The 19,703-nt window shown below is 35.8% G+C and overlaps 1 protein-coding gene and 1 long non-coding RNA gene across 2 annotated transcripts; one reads left to right on the forward strand and one right to left on the reverse strand.

The window, feature by feature from the left end:
- Window positions 1–201: 201 nt before the first annotated feature.
- On the reverse strand, window positions 202–633 carry LOC118762694 (secreted RxLR effector protein 78-like). The gene has a single exon (XM_036501672.1). The coding sequence runs from the start codon at window positions 631–633 to the stop codon at window positions 202–204; it is 432 nt and encodes a 143-aa protein (XP_036357565.1).
- Window positions 634–6,296: 5,663 nt separating this feature from the next.
- On the forward strand, window positions 6,297–16,893 carry LOC118762807. The gene is made up of 3 exons (XR_004998556.1): window positions 6,297–6,389; window positions 16,487–16,492; window positions 16,883–16,893. It is a non-coding gene; the product is annotated as an uncharacterized LOC118762807 (long non-coding RNA).
- Window positions 16,894–19,703: the final 2,810 nt, after the last annotated feature.

Genomic DNA, 19,703 nt, shown 5'->3' on the forward strand with positions numbered 1-19,703 from the left:
TATTACATTGAGATGTTAAATACTAAAAACCTGTAACTGTCTGTTACTTTTGATTCCCATTTAAATTTGATTTTCTTCACTGATGTCATTAATTATACTTTTGAGAAAGGAATCAATGTGATGCAATCTCCCTGTGCAAGAATCTTCATCTTCATTATATTTGTGACCAGATGAAAGCAGGTATACAAATTTTCAAAGAAGTTAACAGCCACCTGAAGACCAGAAACGAGGTATGTGGGAGTAGCTCACATACCTTGGCCAAAGATGTAAGTGGACAATGTTGAAAGTCCTCTGTTCATTCTGTAATGGATGTCTACAACCAGGAACCTGATCAGGGATATCAAGGTAGAGGAAAAACAGAATGGGAGTGAGGGTGCATCCTTGCTTCTGGCCAGTTGTAATTGAAAAGAAACTGAAGAGAGCATTCTTGGCAATGACCTGGTCAGACATTCCACCATGTAGGACCTGAATGAGGTTCATAAAGCAATTGGGACAATCAAAATGCTTTAGGGTGACCCACATTACAGGTCTTGGTATGCTTTTGAAAGCCTTCTCAAAGTCCCAGAACACAAAGATTAATGACTTTCTCTGCTCTCGAGGCTTTTCTTGGAGTAAGCAGACACAAAAAACCATGTTGTTGGTATCATGGGGTGGGAGGAGTTACTTTTGTACCCCACACTATCTTTAAAAATTATGGTTTAGTTAAGGGAGAAAGGACAGCATCTATGATCTCATGACCTTTCTCAAGATTCAAGGCTGGTGAGAAGAAGTTATTCTCAGACTGGAGACCTAATCTGAAAGCTTGCAACATTTTGGACTCTGCTAAAGCACTCCTAGACTGAATTTACTCATGAGATAAATAAAGGAGCATATTTGGCATATTTTGCTTTATGCTTCCCAGAAACTTAATGGTTCAACAAAAAGACCAATAGAATAAGTACCAGGCTTTAAAAAAAAAAGTACTGGGATTGATTCATTCGACTAAAAAATTCAAGTTGATGCCCTAGCATTGTTGCAGTCCAAAGACTGAAATAAGTAAAAGAATATATATATATTGGGTTATCCTGTAAATAATGCAGTTTTATCAATTGCATGATCTAAAAGTCAGAGGGGGATGGGATAAACTACCTGCATCAACTTGCTATGAATGCAGGTAGTAAATTTACTTTGTACTTATTTTTACTGCAAGTTTTGAAGAATGCAGTTCGATTTTAACAGTTATTTTTTCAAAGTTATAATAGAAGTGACAAAGGAGCATATTTGGCATATTTTGCTTTATGAGTTCAATAAAGGTAACAATGCAACAGAATAAAAGTGCGAGGAATATTAATGCAGTATATGGGGATTGGACAATAAGTGTAAGCTAGTGTCAATGGTAGTTCCAGAAATTCCAAGCCAGAAACTACAGCCTAGAACATGAGCTGCATCCTGGAAGGTTTGTAGAGATTGACAAGGATGTTCTGCAAATCCTTGTGGAACAAAATCCTATTGTAACTGTTGAGAAACTAGCAGAGGAGCTTGGATTTGGTCATTCAACCATTCATCGACACTTGTGTGCCATTGGAAAAGTCAGCAAATTGAGTCAATGGGTTCCTCATAAATTTTCTGAGTCTAATCACATGCAGAGAGTGAATGTGTGCTCTTCTTTGTTGTCACATCTCATGAATCAACCTTTTTTAGATCGAATAGTGACTGGTAGCAAGAAATGTGTTCTCTATAAAAATGTCAAGAGCGAAAGAGAGTGGGTGGGGAGAGGAGAAACACCAGCACCCCAGGCTAAAGAAAGTCTTCACCCATGTAAGGTGTTGTTATCTGCTTGGTGAGATATGAAAGGTTTAGTCCACTTTGAACTCTTAAACCCAAACTAAACAATAACAAAAGAGATCTGCTGCAAGCAGCTTGAGTGACTTAAGTCAGCACTAAAAGAAAAATTATCATCTTTGGTTTCAAGATGAATGGTGTTTTTCCATCAGGATAATGCTTGACTACATACAGTGAGGATAACATTCTAAAGGCTGGAGCAGTTTGAATGGGAAACGATGCCCCACCACCATATTTGCCAGACATTGTCCTATCTGATTATCATTTATTCTGCAGTTTTCAAAATTATTTGGACAAAAACATATGAATTCTGTAGATAAGGTTATAACAGTAATGGAGGAGTATTTTTCATCATGGACAAGTGAATTTTGAAAGAGAGACCTTGCAAGTCCACCAGATAGATGGAAGAGCATTGTAGAAAATGAAGAAGAGTCTATTTTAGATTAAAAATGAGCTTTGTTTATTTTAATTTTAAAAACTAAAAGAAATATTAAAAAACCGTATTATTTACGGAACTGTCTATCTCAACGAAATTGGGCAAATTTAAATTTTTAAAAATTATAGAATTTTATGCTTATTACTTAATAATAATACTAAAACAAATAGGTTTATAAATCTTGTGTCAAAACTTTGTTGACAAAAATTTTCAATATTTTCTCCATCTGTGTCCCTGCAGATAAGCCAGATCCAACAGGAATGAAAATAAACTTATTAAAAAAATTGTGAAAATTATAAAATTATAAACAAAATAAAAATTTAAACACTTTTAACATATTAAACATGATAAACATAAATAAAAGTGAATTTTAAAAAAATTATCCAATTTCACTGAAATAGATAGTTAATTCTGCATATGTGTGTGTGTGTGCGTGTGTGTGTATGTATATATCTATATACACACACACACACACATATTTATATATCTAATATATAAATCCTGTTCTATCTGTCTGTTTGTGTGCTTATAACTTGAGAATTGTTCCTCCAATCGCACTGAAATTTTAAACATGGATACATAAGAGAGCGGGGCCTTCTGTAATCTAAAAAGATTTTCAAAACTGTCAGTTTCAAAGTGAGAATCGCTAATTTTGTAATCTTTTTGTCCTATTTCTTCCTCCATGCTCTTCATTAAAAGCAACAAGTTGCTCAGACAGCCGGCACATACCATTTTGCTGGCAACAAGAGGAGTACAGGATGACGGTCAGCAAAAACCGTCACTATTCTTTCCTCTCTCTGTCCCCCTCTCTATATACGTAGAGAACTCAATACGATTATCTAACTTAGAGCAACAGTCGTCAAATGCAAAAGGCCAAAGAACTCTTAATATATACATATATACATACATAAGACAGTAGGGTGTTTTGAGGGAGATTTGGCTGCTGTTTCTACCAGGTCTAGCTAACGTGTAGAGGTCTCCCTCTTTGACTCATACATACATATATACATAAGACAGAAAGGTGTGATTTGAGGGAGATTTGGCTGTTATTTCTACCAGGTCTGGCTACCATGGAGATGTCTTCCTAATATATAAATCCCGTTCTGTCTGTCTGTTTTTTGTGTACTTATAATCCAAGTATTGTTCATTCGATCACACTGAAATTTTAAACATGGATACATGAAAGAGCAGGACATTCCGTAATTTAAAAAGATTTTCAAAATTGTCAGTTTCAAAGTGAGAATCACTATTTTTGTTTTCCTTATGGCCTGTCCACCGGATGATTAAACCCTCTTCACCTATACAAACCATCCAATGGACGGGGAAGGGGGCATTTGCTAGTATATAAATATATATATATATATTATAGTGGAGGTGCATGGCTTAGTGGTTAGGGTGTCAGCATCATGATCGTAAGAATGTGGTTTCGATTCCTGGACCAGGCAACATGTTGTGTTCTTGAGGCAAAACACTTCATTTGACATTGCTCCAGTCCACTCAGCTGACAAAAATGAGTAACGCTGCGAGGGACTGGCGTCCCATCCAGCTGGGGAACACATACACCATAGAAACCGGGACCATGAGCCTGGCTAGGCTTTGAAAGGGTGCATTTATTCTTATATTATATATATATTATACACACACATATCAGACAATGCTTCATGCAAACTATACTAATCAAGAAGTTGTTATAATGCAACACTTTTTATTTTGCATTTTTTTTCTCTAAACTGTTGTAGGTCTTAAGTTAAAGGCAAAACATGATTAATTGATTTAAGTTAACTGTACTAAGACAGAAATAATTAAGTTGACTGGAAGTAGAGTTCACAAATAGTTAGTTTCTCATTGCTAAATACTGAGATATGCACTTGAACAATTTCAACAATAATGGATGAATATTTAAAGATATTGTCTTATGTTGTGACTTGTATTAAATTTTAAATCTTCATATGATAATTTGCAGTTCTGAACATCAGCTGCTGCAAATGGTGTTTTCCTTCTAACTACCCTGTTCCCATCACAAGTAACATTTTCTTAGCACCCTGGCTTTTTCCACAGTTACAGGTGCTGTGCAAGTCTCACTTTCCTCTCCCCACTTTCCTTTCCTGTTGCTAATTTGTTCCTCACTTGCTAATAATATCTGTTAACCACACACTGGTGGTGACCAGGGGGTGGAGGACATCTGGTGGCTGTATTTGCAATTTGTTAATTGTCAGTATTGCAGATGTTCCATTTGTGTGTAGAGGTGGTGGCATGCTAGTATTAAAGGTAGTTGTTATTGGGGTACCTCTCAAACTTGTTCCTTTTCTTAACAGCAGGACTCCCAATCCATTTCCATTAGCAATATGTGTAGTGGTGAACAATGAAGAAACTAGGAGTCATTTGAAGCCTGGTGAGATTTTCTATCATTTCTCACAAAAAAGGCACTTACTTTGACTGCAAGGAGGCAATTTTTATCAACACACATCCACATCATCATCATCATCATCATCATCATCATCATCATCATCACCCCATCATCATCATCATCATCATCATCATCATCACCCTACCATCATCATCATCATCACCTTTATCATCATCATTACATTATCGTCATTGTCGTCATCGTCATCGTCATCATCATCATCATCATCACTGCTACTTCAACCACTACAGCATCTGTTGTCACAACACTACCAAGTTCAGCCATAGGTTTGGGTTATGATTTAATTCATTTAAGCTTTATTTATTTAACCTTTCAATACATAAAAAAAAAGATATAGATATTTATTAATTTGTTATTAGTGACAGAAGTAGTATTAGTTCAAATTAGCAATATGTATGTCATACTTAAGCATATATATATATATATATATATATATATATGTATGTTACTGAAAGCCTCCTAAACTGTGACTTTTGTTTCAGGAAAGCGTCTCTTGCAGATGAATAGTGTTAAAAAGCGCAGAAATATATCAGCAATGAGCAAAAAAGTTTTATAAAGGTAACAAGAACAACATGGCTTCAATACATCTACTCACTTGCTTCAACTCTGCAGCCCTTGTCACATTAATGTGACATCACCAGTCTTAGTCATTTCTATTGTTATTGCCGTAGGAAATGTTCTGATGAACTTTCTCCCTTAGTTTCAGATAACTTTATGCCATCTCATCTGACTTGAAATTCAAAGCATCTTTATCCAAAGGCTGTTGTACTTACACAAGTAAGGAAGTCTTTCTATGGTCAAAGCTTTTTTCTCAAACTGCCAGACTTTGGAACACTCTTATCATTTCCCCACTTCTTATGAGCTGAACTCTTTGAAGACTAAAGGAAATTCATTCCTTTCATCTTAATTGTTTTCTTCTTCATAATCCCTTACACTAAGTGGTTTCTCACAGGAGTGGCTGTGTGGTAAGTAGCTCGCTTACAAACCACATGGTTCCAGGTTCAGTCCCACTGCATGGCACCTTGGGTAAATGTCTTCTACTATAGCTTTGGGCCGACCAAAGCCTTGTGAGTGGATTTGGTAGGCAGAAACTGAAAGAAGCCCGTCGTATATATGTATATATATATATATGTATGTGTGTGTATATGTTTGTGTCAGTGTTTGTCCCCCCCCCCCAACATCGCTTGACAACCGATGGTGGTGTGTTTACGTCCCCGTAACTTAGCGGTTCAGCAAAAGAGAGGGCGATAGAATAAGTACTAGGCTTACAAAGAATAAGTCCTGGAGTCAATTTGCTTGACTAAAGGTGGTGCTCTAGCATGGCCATAGTCAAATGACTGAAACAAGTAGAAGAGTAAAGAGTGTATATATATATATATATATACACACACACAAAAGTCAGCTGAAAAATTTATAGACTGACCAAAATACTCACATGAAGTGTGGCCAAATGAGGTTTCTTTTTCAATATAGTCCCTCTTGTGGTCCGCACACTTCTTCCATTGGTGATGTTCTACTTGGATCTCATTGGTGAAGAAGCTTTCATCCTGTTTGTCAAAAAGAATCAGCAGCAGCAGATATGATGTTATCATCACTGTGACACCAGTTTCCAGCCAAGGGTTTTTTCATGTTAGGGAACAGATGATAGCCAGATGGGGCTAAATCAAAAGAATAGGGAGGCTGATCAACCATTTCAAAGCCACAGTCACACACAACAGCTATTGAAACCAAGGGCCTGTGTGCTAGAGCATTGTCCTGATGAAACAAGACCTCTTTCATCAGTTTTTCTGGGCAATTGGTTTTGATAACCTTTTGTAACTGCTTCATCAAGTGAGAAAGATTATCAAGGAAAAACCACGTTGAGAGATAGGATGGGAGGTTGGGGTACCTAGGGAAAGGAATTGGGCAAATGACCCAGTTGTGCATTAATCAACAGGAGCAAATGATGTAAGCTTTGCTTGGTAGAGAGAGCAAAAATCCTGAAAGTACTCTCCATTGTTGATGTGGCCCTTTTGAAGACGATCAATAAAGACAATACTTTTGCATTCCCAAAAACTGAGGCTGTCAGCTTCCCTGCAGATGAAACCTTTAGCTGTCTATGAAACAGGTGAGGAGTGGTGTTTCCACTGCATGAATCGTCTCTTTGTCCCAGGCTCAAAGTGATCAGCCCAACACTCATCCTGGCTTATGAAACGTTCAAGTAAACTAGCTATTGTCAGATTTTCCTGTGATGTGATCAGCTTAGTGAGCTTTTGATCAGTGTCAGAAGATATGGCAACTACTGAGCTCAAACCATCATGCCAGGCTCATTGTGCAGAATATTGTCAACTCTCTCATGAGATATGCCAATAGCATTGGCTATTTGATTTATAGTCAGTTACCTGTCATCCATGTATGTGTCTTGTGTCTGTGTTTGTCTGCCTCACCCCCGACCACTTGACAACTGGTGTTGGTGTGTTTATGTCCCCATAACTTAGTGATTCAGCAAGAGAAATCAATAGAAAAAGTACAAAGCTTAAAAAAAAAAGTACTGGAGTTGATACATTTAACTAAAAATTCTTCTAAGTGTTGCCTCAGCATAGCCACAGTTTAATGAGTGAAACAAATCTATATATATAAAACTGTAGTTGTGTGAGTGTCTGTCCCCTTCGATTTAGATTCCTAACTACTCCCACATTTTGCGGTGCAGTTTAACCAAATTCGGGTATCTTATAGTCGTGATTCATATCGAGCCCGTCTGAGTCTACGATTTTAAAAATAATTTAACATAATTTTTTATTCCATTTTAATGCATAATTTTTCGTGTCGATGGTGGCGGAGTTGGCGTCCATGGTCACACCTGCACCTGTTTGCTTCTCCTCCTTCTTCCGTCCCTCGTGAAGCTGTGGGGAAGGGAGTGTAAGGAAATCAACGTCGTAAAGCATTGTCAAGGAGACCAGCGTTCTTTTAGAACAACGACTTCATGGCTTGAAGACACCAAAACAGAAATGGCTAAGAAAGCCCGAATTGGCATCTATAAGGGAAGTAACTCTCTAAAAATGCTTATATAGTTATTTCCCTTGCAAACCCGAGCAACGCCGGGCGATACTGCTAGTAAAAGATAAAAGATAAAAAGTTTATTATTGCTGTTGTTATTATTTGATGGCAAGGTTTTCTTAACCAATTATTATATGCATATTAAGTACCTTTCACTATAAAAATGATTTATTTGTGAACTAAAACCACAATTCACATTAACTTCATAATAAACAGCCCAATACAGATAGCAATTTTGATATGATCTGAAAGTCTATTTTAATTATAGTGTTCTATTCACCTTATATTTAAAATATGATTTGTCTGTGTGTCATCAGCACCTTTTTATGATTGGATACTCCAATCTGGCATGTTTTTTTATGTATGTCAGCACCATATATAGAAGCAGCACACCTGGTTGGTGAACATCATTTTGTAATCATAAGGTTTTGCTTTCAATCCCATTGTGTGACTTCTTTGGTAAGTGTCTTCTTTTACAACAGACATGGGTTTCAACCCAAGCCTTGTGAGTGAAATGGTGTACATGGAAACTGTACAGAAGCTTTTTGGATTGTAACCTGTTGTTTCAAATATAGAGCATGTGTTATGCTGATCCTGCCAGAAGATTACATTTACAGTGCATGGGCTTTGAAAAAATATACTTAGCCATCAATCAGCTCCTCCTACTACTACTACTACTACTACTACTACTACTACTACTACTACTACTACTACAGCCACCACCATGATATCTACCTCAGTATAGCTTGTTCTAACAGAACATCCACATTTAAGTGGGGATAAATATTACAAAGACAAAGACAGACACACATACACACACACACACACACACACACACACACACACACACAACACACACACACACACACACACACACACACACACATACACACGTAGCATGCTTAGATAACGACTATATTGTTAGTATCCATATAGCATCCAGTAGTTCATGGAAAGAATTGGATTCAGTGCTGCAAGTTCCTGTTATAAAGTGCTCTTACTATTTTCAAGAATAATCTGTACTCTCCCAAATCATGTCCTTTTACCAGGGATACACTAATGTACTGGTGAAGCAATACAGATTGCTGATCCTTTACTGAACAACTCAACCAATTGAAAATCTATAAAAAAACGAAGTCAAAACTTTTTAAACCCCCACCCCCACCCCACATACACACACACATCTGCTTTTCTTGCAAGAAAGTTATTGTGGTAGTGTTGACAAGTATCGTGTTTCTTGTAAAATAGTTTAAATTTTCTGCTTCAGTTTTAAATATTAATGTACCATTCCAAAACAATATTTTCTTTACATCTGAAATTTATTTGCAATTCTTCTAAGAGTTTTATGGTGTAACAGAATACAGTTTTTTTCCTCTCTTTTCTTTTTCATTGTGTATGTCACATGTGTTGTATGTGTGTTGTGTGTATTATATGTTCGTGTATTGTATTATGTGTTGTGTATATTATGTCTGTGTATTTGGATATGATATTAAGTACTTTTCTCTCTCTCTCTCTCTCTCTCTCTCTGAAAGAAAGAAAATATTTAGTTGTTGTTCTATAGAGAAATAAAATAGCCACATGTAATTTTCATTTGGTTATTTTACACAAATGTTCACAGACATAAAACCCCCACCAATGCAATTTTTTTTCTTAACTGCATTAAGAAAATTGAAAGTCCAAAGTATTTTTATTTTGTTTTGACATTAATTCAACTGTGAAAATTGTAGAAAAGAAAAGAAAAAAGTTTCTTTTTATATTTTCATAGAAGTTTGTCTCAGTCTTTTTAGTTTCATTAATATTATTGCAGAATTCTTGTGAAAAGTATGTTTACACATACACAAATATGTACACATATACACCCAAACATGCGTGCATTCATGTATGCATGAGGATTCTATTTGCAAGCATATGGACAAATATGCACACTTTCGTAAAGATTTTGCTATTGTGAGTGAAAAGTTATACAGTATAAGTATGCTTACTGTGAGTGAAATAAATGTGTTTATTTTAACTGGTTGTAAATATTTAGTTAATGTCAACTCTATTCAAACTTCCATCATACTGATATTTTTGGTTGCTGATGCAAAGAATAATGCAACAATTATAACCCTGTTGTTTCAGCCCAAATTTAATCATCATCCATACTTGATAAAATTCAGTTAAGTTTTTCACAAATATTTTTTAATGAGCTCTACACAACATCCAAGAGTGACTGTATTAACTCTTCATCATCACATTGCCTGCTTGTTAAATCTTTATTTCATATAATACTATAATGAAAGCAGTCATTCTTTTGGTGATATTTCAGTGTCAGTAGAGGGGAAATGGAAGGGAAACCCACAGTCTATTGGCATGTAGAATCTAGAGACTATAACTTTTCTTTTACCTTTTTTGGAGTTGAGAAAAACACTTTCATTCTGAATGGGTTGTTCTTTTATTCTTTTAATGATTTCACTTATTGGACTATAGCCATGTTAGGGCATTGCTTTCAAAGGGGTTTTTAACAATTTTCATTGCCATCAATCTTGAGCGAAACAGAAGAGAGACAACTTGGTCTGAAATCAGACTGACAAAATCATGTCCCTAGAAAGATAGAAATATAAAGTGAAAAACAACAAACAAAAGAGTGTACAATGAAACTTAATATACCAAGCAACGAAACCAAAACATACATATGAAGGATGCTGAAAACTCCCTGGCTTCAAAGTTATCAGAAGCCTAACCTTTCAAGTTCTTTTACAGGGCTTAGAAAAAGTGAAGGACAGCTACAATAAATGCTTGAATCTGAGAGGGGAATATGTTGAATAAAATCATAATTAACTGATCCTCCTGTATTTTCTTTTACCAAAAATCAGGAATTTTGCAGTACCTTATATGTATGTATGTGTATATATATATATATATATATATATATATACACAATATTAAACTGCAGCCAATGCCAAGCCCTCTATCTCGTGCATTATAGGGTTGAGAGAAGTGTGGAGTCACCCCTTAGTTACCATTACTCCTCAGTCCATCCTGACCTCAAATGGTAGTACCTGTCAAGGTTTCATCTAAGGGTTAAATAGGTTTCTCAGGGATAGAGAAGGCTCCCATTATTTTTGACAAAGCCATGGAGAAGGCAGCTTTTCTAGGAGAAAGAAACGCTGATATAAAACTTGCAGTCAAAATAGGACCCATTCTTACCCTTGTTACTATATTTTCATAGCAACCACTCCCCTACTAATTACATCTAGATACAAACTCTCTTGGCTATTTCTGGTATGCTCATAGTACATACTGTTTCAGTGCATCTATCACATATGAAATTTGCATTCTCCATTAATCTGCTATGATTCTGCTACACCTCATGTATGTCCATAGCTTACATTGGGTACAGTGTATGGAGTTTATGCCTACTCCTCTTCTGTATATTAAGCCAGGCTATTTTCCATTAGGAAGATTGCATCCATGGTACATCCTCCAGGCACAAAGCTATACTGCATTTCATCAAGGTCTACTCCATACTATAACTTTCCCCATGACCATCATAACCTGATCTAGTACTTTGTTTCCTTTATAATTTCTTCTCCCTTGCCTCTGAAGCAGTTTACAATGCTAGTCATTGGGTATCACACCTTCTTGTATAACATGCTTGAATATTTGGGTGGTAATCATGCATCCAACTTCATGAGATATTTTGAGCATCTCTGTAACTATCCTTGATGGATTTGCAGCTTCCCCTCTCTTTGTAATCTTGATTGCTTTATCTACCATGCTGCTATTGATTTGAATGGCTTATCTCTCTGTAGTGTCTGTGGCCTCTCATAATAGCACTTTGACAAAGACCAAAAGTCTAACAAAAGAAATGATAGATGGTAGTGTGAATATCCTTCTGATGTCCCAAGAGTGATGCACACTAAGTTTCCTGCAACTGTAATGCTTTTAGCAGTGTTGAGTAATGAAGGTTACATCATGCCGGGTCACATCTTTTCACATGGTCTCAGAATTAATGCTGTTAGATGCTTTAAGGTGCCGGAGACTGTTGTTTAGCCCTGGATGGATGATGTACCATATATATTTGAGTACCTTTTCACAAAGCCTATGTAATGCAAGAATGGATATCAACTAATCTTTATGATCAAGTAAAAACCAAACATCTGGCCTCCAAACTTGCCAGATTTAATTCCTAAAGACTACAACAAAAAGAAAACTAATCAGATGTTAATTGATATCCCCACAATAGCAAAGTCTTGTTCAAGGCTGCTGTTGTCCAGATGTCTGAAAGGAATAAGGACCATTTAGAGCAAGTGTATCAATGATTCCAGTTTGCCTGCATTGAGGCAGTCAGCAAATCTGAATGCTAATTCATCGAATGATTTTATAGCAAAAGTTATGGAGAACATGTGCACAAATTTTTATCAAAATACATTCAGTTTTTGATAGATCAAAGTTGTCTTATTAAATTATCAAATGTGTCCTCAAAATAACTCTCACATCCTATGCATGCATGTGTGTGTGTGCATGTGTATGAGTGTACATACACACACACATGCACACACACACACACACACACACGTATGTATGTATGTATGTATGTATGTATGTATGTATGTATGTATGTATGTATGTATGTATGTATGTTTGTATGTGCAAGTACGTATATACATACACACATATATATTTATGAACATGAGGATTGGAGCAAGTAAAACACAGACTTTGACTGCTTTGAAACAATTGTAGTCTGTGTTTTACCTGTTCTATTCCTTACATTTTGGGATTTTATTAGCTTTTTAGCAACTACATTTGCATGACAGCTTCTCAGAATCCCTTTTAATTTCATTAGGGGACAAAATGTGTAACTTACCATGTTAATAAACATGCTTTATTGTATATTGTCCATCTTCTGTCATCTGTACTAGCTGCATAAATACTTAAAGCTTACTAACTTCCTACACTTGGAGCCCTGGATCATAATTTACCTATTACATGTATTCATGTATATAAATATATATATATATATATATATATATATATATATATATATATATATATATATATATATATATATATATATATATATATATATATATATATATACAAGATAAGAAAATGGAGAAATACATCTAGCATTAATGAGCGGAATTTTTTTTGCCTTTACAAATCGGCGTACACTTTCTCTAGATTTAAATAACATCTAATTCTTCTACCAGTAATCTTTTAGCATTCATCTATATAGGACGGTACTATTGGTCCTTACAATTTATAATTTATAACTTTGTGTCTCCATGTATGTGTTCTACATTGATTGTTTCTGTCCTGACTGGAAAAATATACAAAAATATATGGTTATTCTGATATATGCATGATATTCGGAACCCCATATAGTCTTTTATCGGTGTAAGGTGTATATGCGCATCATATCTTAGGGCACTAGTTTGAGTTTTTGCTATACCAATATGTAATATGTAAGAGTCTATAATTAGTATAAGTTGTTTATCTCGATGAGCATATAAGGTGTGTTTTTTTTTTTTTTAGTCTTTGTGTCTTCCTTAATTTGTATTCCATTTTATTTATCTATTTATCTATACATGGATATATATATATATATATATATATATGTTTTTATATTTATTTATTTAATTATTTATTTTTGTTTATCTGGCACTTACTAATCTATAATTAATTTAATTTATAATTAATGAACTTATATCTAAATTAATAGTAACTTCTGTTTACTCTTTGTGTATGTATATATACGTCTTTAGATGGGCAGACATATATTTTAATTTATGATTTAGAGGATGTGAGTTGAGGTGTCGGGGTGTGTGAAAATGTATATATGGACGTATGTATGTTTTTGTACATATAGGTATGATCGTGGGTGGATGTACAGATGTACGTTTTTATTACACATAAGAGCACGCAGGTGCATATTTGGATATGTATATATGTATATGTGAATATGTATTCATGGGTGGATATAAATATAGGTTTTAGTTGTACGTATGAGTGCGCAGATATATATTTTAATATATATATATGTGTGTGCGAATGTTCCCTAACACAGTATATGTGAGTGTACTAATATTTATGCGTATATGTGGATGTACGTGTGAGTGTGTGTGTTAGTGTTAGACACTGCTGCCTGTACTGATTTGTCTATAAGCCATGCGATGACAGACATGCACTCTGCATTTCAGTGAAAGTGTGGCGATGTGTAGGGGTGTATTCATGTGTGTGTGCATGTATGTGTGAGTTTCTGTGTGGATGTGTGGGTTTAGGGTTAGATGTGGATGTGTATGTTTTGCTTGTGCAATGTGGTAGAGGTCGGGCGGCTCTCAAAGGACCAACCATGAGGAAGATAATGATAATTTTAAATTCAAATCCTATAATGTATTTGTCATAAAGAAAATTACTAACTGGAACCTGGACATACTTATGTGCCAATCTGGATCCTAATGTAAACGTTATTAATAATATTATGAATGATAATAATGGTAACATTTATTGTATTGACAACGATAATGATGCTAACTTCAATGACACTTTAGAAATTAGTATGAAGTAATATAATGTATATTTGCATCTAGGTACTAATATGTGTATGTTTATTATCACAATATTAAGTCGAAAAACTGAGACGTTGAATGTGGAACATATATATGTTTACTAATTTATATTATTTATTTATATCATTATGTATATGTATATTTTTATATGTATAGGAGTGTGAATATATGTACTCATATGTATATGTATATGTTGTATTATGGGTATGTACCCACACCCATGTGGATATATATGTAGACTGATTTATATTACATAATCTCCGAAGAGGCCTTATGATATTTTTGTAAATGTCTCATTTATATCTATATATTGACCTACCATAAAAGGCTAATATTGGTAAAATGAGACATACTTATCTACATGGCCGAAACAGCTGTAAGATGTAATCTATACTTATATTTATATTTACTTATATTTATATTCTCTTTTATATATATTCTACTTATTATACATCATTACTCTTTTATGTACACTTTTTTATGTACACTACTGTATGTACACTGATTTGTTCTGCTTTTTATATGTAACCCTACAGTCTCTTATGTGGTGGTTTAATAAAGTATGTGATTGAGAATTATCATGTAATTGATATTTGATTTAGATGTATTTCTCCATTTTCTTATCTTGTATTAGTAATTTGTGGTAAATCATTTTACCTTTGCCCATATAATACAGTAAATGAATTGATTGCATCGCAATCATTAACATTTATGTATTAACTTTGTTGGGTACTTCACTAGCAGTATATTGGATATATGTTATCCCATGGAGGGTTGCATTTACAACCCCTATCTGAATTTGTATATATATATATATATATATATATTATATATATATATATATATATATAAAATCAAAATAGATGAACATCAATGGAATTTGTATCTATGTGGTACCAGTGCCGGTGGCACACAAGAAAACCATCCGAACGTGGCCGTACCCAGTACCGCACCGACTGGCCTCCATGCTGTGGGCACGTAACAATCACCATCCGATCATGGCTGATCGCCAGCCTAATCTGGCTCCTGTGTCGGTGGCACATAAAAAACACCATCCGAGCGTGGTCGTCTGCTAGCCTTGTCTGGCACCTGTGTCGGTGGCACATAAAAACACCATCCGAGCGTGGCCGTTCGCCAGCCTCGTCTGGCACCTGTGTCGGTGGCACATAAAATCACCCACTACACTCTCGGAGTGGTTGGCGTTAGGAAGGGCATCCAGCTGTAGAAACACTGCCAGATCTGACTGGCCTGGTGCAGCCTTCGGGCTCCCCAGACCCCAGTTGAACCGTCCAACCATGCTAGCATGGAAAGCGGACGTTAATGATGATGATGATGATGATGATGATGATATATATATATTATATATATATATATATATATATAAAATCAAAATAGATGAACATCAATGGAATTTGTATCTATGTGGTACCAGTGCCGGTGGCACACAAGAAAACCATCTGAACGTGGCCGTAGCCAGTACCGCACCGACTGGCCTCCATGCTGTGGGCACGTAACAATCACCATCCGATCATGGCTGATCGCCAGCCTAATCTGGCTCCTGTGTCGGTGGCACATAAAAACACCATCCGAGCGTGGTCGTCTGCTAGCCTTGTCTGGCACCTGTGTCGGTGGCACATAAAAACACCATCCGAGCGTGGCCGTTCGCCAGCCTCGTCTGGCACCTGTGTCGGTGGCACATAAAATCACCCACTACACTCTCGGAGTGGTTGGCGTTAGGAAGGGCATCCAGCTGTAGAAACACTGCCAGATCTGACTGGCCTGGTGCAGCCTTCGGGCTCCCCAGACCCCAGTTGAACCGTCCAACCCATGCTAGCATGGAAAGCGGACGTTAAATGATGATGATGATGATGATGATGATGATATATATATATATATGTATGTACATATATATGTATATATGTATGTATGTATGTATGTATATGTATACACACACATATATATATTTAATATATCTACATTTACAAACAAACATACATACATATATAATGGAAAAATTATACAAAATGTATAAATATAAATACACATATATAGGTGCAGGCATGGCCATGTGGTAAGAAGCTTGCTTCCCAACCACATAGTTCCAGGTTCAATCCCACTGTGTGACACCTTGGGCAAATGCCTTCTACTATAGAGTCAGGCTGACCAAAGCCTTGTGGGTGGATTTGGTAGATGAAAAACTAAAAGAAGCTTGTTGTATATATATCATCATCATCATCATCGTTTAACGTCCGTTTGCCATGCTGGCATGGATTGGATGGTTTGACTGAGATCTGGAGAGCCAGTGGCTGCACCAGGCTCCAATTTGATCTTGCAATATTTCTATAGCTGTCTTTTCTACTGCCCTTCCTAACGCCAACCACTCTGAGAGTGTAGTGGATGCTTTTTATGTGTCACTGATACAGACAAGCCTGTCATTGATCATGTTCAGATAGTGCTTTTTACATGCCTCTGGCATGGGAGCCAGTCAGGGAGCACTGACATTGGCCATGTTCGGATGGTGCTATGCAATGTCACTGGCAAGGAAACCAGTCAATGGGCACTGGCTTCGGGTATGTTTGGATAATGCTCTTTACATGCCACCAGCACAGGAGCCAGTCAGATGGACCTGGCATAGACCACGTTTGGATGGTGCTTTTACATGCCACCAGTATGGGAGCCAGTCAGGGAGCATTGGCCACAGCTACGATTTTGGTATTACTTGACTCAACAGGTTTTCTCAAGCATATCATATCACCCAATGCATCAAGGGTATTCTTAAATGGGCCGGACATGCAACACTGGTATCGGCCATGACTGTGATCTCACTTTACTTGCTGAGTCTTCTCAATCACAGCATATCTCCAAAAGTCTTAGTCTCCTGTCATTGCCTCTGTGAGGCCCAACGTTCATATACAGGGTGCGGTGAATGAACTGTCATCTAAATAAGGCAAAAATGAAATAACACTGACATCTCGTTTTAACAGATATATTTACTAAAATCACTTAAAAATATCTTGAAATGCTAAAGAGTAAATTTATTCAATAAAATTGCCATTGGCTTCTACCACAGCCTCCAGACGACTTTGGAATCTCCTGCAATTCTTCTGGATGGTCTTCTTGTTTAAGTTGGTGAATGCTGCCATAACCCTTGTCTTCGGTTCATCTTTGGTGTTACAAGGAGTTTTGTTGGTCTCTCACTCAACTGCATCCCACACATAATAATCAAGGGGTCATAGTCTGGGGAGATAGGTAGCCAGATGTTAGAGGTGATGTGGTCGCAGAAATATACACACACACACACACCCAGGTATAAGTTAGAGGTGTTTGAAGCCTCTAAGGGATAGATATATCCGACTTCTTCATTTTGACGATGTCTACCATTGGCAATGAGGCAAAAATATAAATATATATTTTTCTCACCATGGTAAACAGAAATGATTGCAAACAACTTCACTCTCACCCTCACCTTTATTTACAAATTAAATAATGGCTTACTTGCACAAAAGACACACTTCTGTTTGTTATTTTTCCTTTTTTCTTCTCGTCTCTCTCTCTCTCTTTCTATATATATATATATATATATATATATATATATATATATATATATGTGTGTGTGTGTGTGTGTGTGTGTGTGTGTGTGTATAATATATATATATATATACACACACACACTTATGTATATATATATATATATATATCATCATCATCATCATCATCATCATCGTTTTACGTCCACTTTCCATGCTGGCATGGTTGGATGGTTTGACTGAGGACTGGTGAGCCAGAGGCTGCACCAGGCTCAATCTGATCTGGGAAAGTTTCTACAGTTGAATGCCCTTCCTAACGCCAACCCCATCTGAGAGTGTAGTGGGTAGGGTTGGCCAAAAGCCATCTGACAGTAAATCAAAACAATTTAATTCCAAGATTAAAACAAAAATTTATTTTATAAGAGACTTCGCCAATAAATAGACAAATGTTGAAAGAAAAAGTTGATTTTAACTCAGCATTCAATTATTAAATATTCAAAATTGGAATGAATAAATAAAATTGAATAGTAAGTATTTATGGAGTTTTGATTTGCTCTTGGCTGACTTTAGGCGAACTCTGTGTGTATATGTGTGTGTATGTATATATATATTTATATACACACACAGAGTTTTATGTATGTATATATATTTATATATAGTCTGGTGTATATTTACTAGATGTCTTATGTGCGATTTCTGTAAGTTGAGTCAGTTTTGTTTGTTTTGTTTTGTTTTTTGTACTGTAAGAATCATTTTTTGATGGTAAATACTGTTTAAGAAATGGGTTTTGTATGTGAATATGTATGTGTGTGTGTGGTGTGTGTGTGTGTATAATATATATATATATATACACACACACACACTTATGTATATATATATATATATATATATATCATCATCATCATCATCATCATCATCGTTTTACGTCCACTTTCCATGCTGGCATGGGTTGGATGGTTTGACTGAGGACTGGTGAGCCAGAGGCTGCACCAGGCTCAATCTGATCTGGGAAAGTTTCTACAGTTGAATGCCCTTCCTAACGCCAACCCCATCTGAGAGTGTAGTGGGTAGGGTTGGCCAAAAGCCATCTGACAGTAAATCAAAACAATTTAATTCCAAGATTAAAACAAAAATTTATTTTATAAGAGACTTCGCCAATAAATAGACAAATGTTGAAAGAAAAAGTTGATTTTAACTCAGCATTCAATTATTAAATATTCAAAATTGGAATGAATAATAAAATTGAATAGTAAGTATTTATGGAGTTTTGATTTGCTCTTGGCTGACTTTAGGCGAACTCTGTGTGTATATGTGTGTGTATGTATATATATATTATATACACACACAGAGTTTTATGTATGTATATATATATTTATATATAGTCTGGTGTATATTTACTAGATGTCTTATGTGCGATTTCTGTAAGTTGAGTCAGTTTTGTTTGTTTTGTTTTGTTTTTTGTACTGTAAGAATCATTTTTTGATGGTAAATACTGTTTAAGAAATGGGTTTTGTATGTGAATATGTATGTGTGTGTGTGTGTGTGGTCTATGTTTGTGCAAATATAAGCAAAGGCTCCTTCTCAGTCTGCTAGTGTTTATGTATTAGTTTGTATGCCTGTATGTTTGTATGTATGTATATGCATATATGTATGTAAGTGGAGCTTCTTCAGTATATGTTTGTGTGTGTGTGCATGCATGTATTGGCAAGTATTTAAGTGTGTCAGTGAATGAATTTAAGAAGGGCTTCCTTCTGTGTGCACGTGTGTGTAAGAATGAATATAAGCAAAGCACCCTTCAATGTATGTTTGGGCTCATGTGTGTATATGTAAGTAAATAAAGCCCCTTTTAAGCTGTGTTTGAATGTGTTCGTGTATATATATGAATGTAAGCACCAAAC

This window comes from Octopus sinensis, linkage group LG3 (genome assembly GCF_006345805.1).
Source record: "Octopus sinensis linkage group LG3, ASM634580v1, whole genome shotgun sequence".
NCBI lineage: Eukaryota > Metazoa > Mollusca > Cephalopoda > Octopoda > Octopodidae > Octopus > Octopus sinensis.

Bases quoted from the DNA above. Each gene is read 5' to 3' on its own strand.
- LOC118762694 (XM_036501672.1), bottom strand. From the start codon at position 633: ATGGTTTTTTGTGTCTGCTTACTCCAAGAAAAGCCTCGAGAGCAGAGA.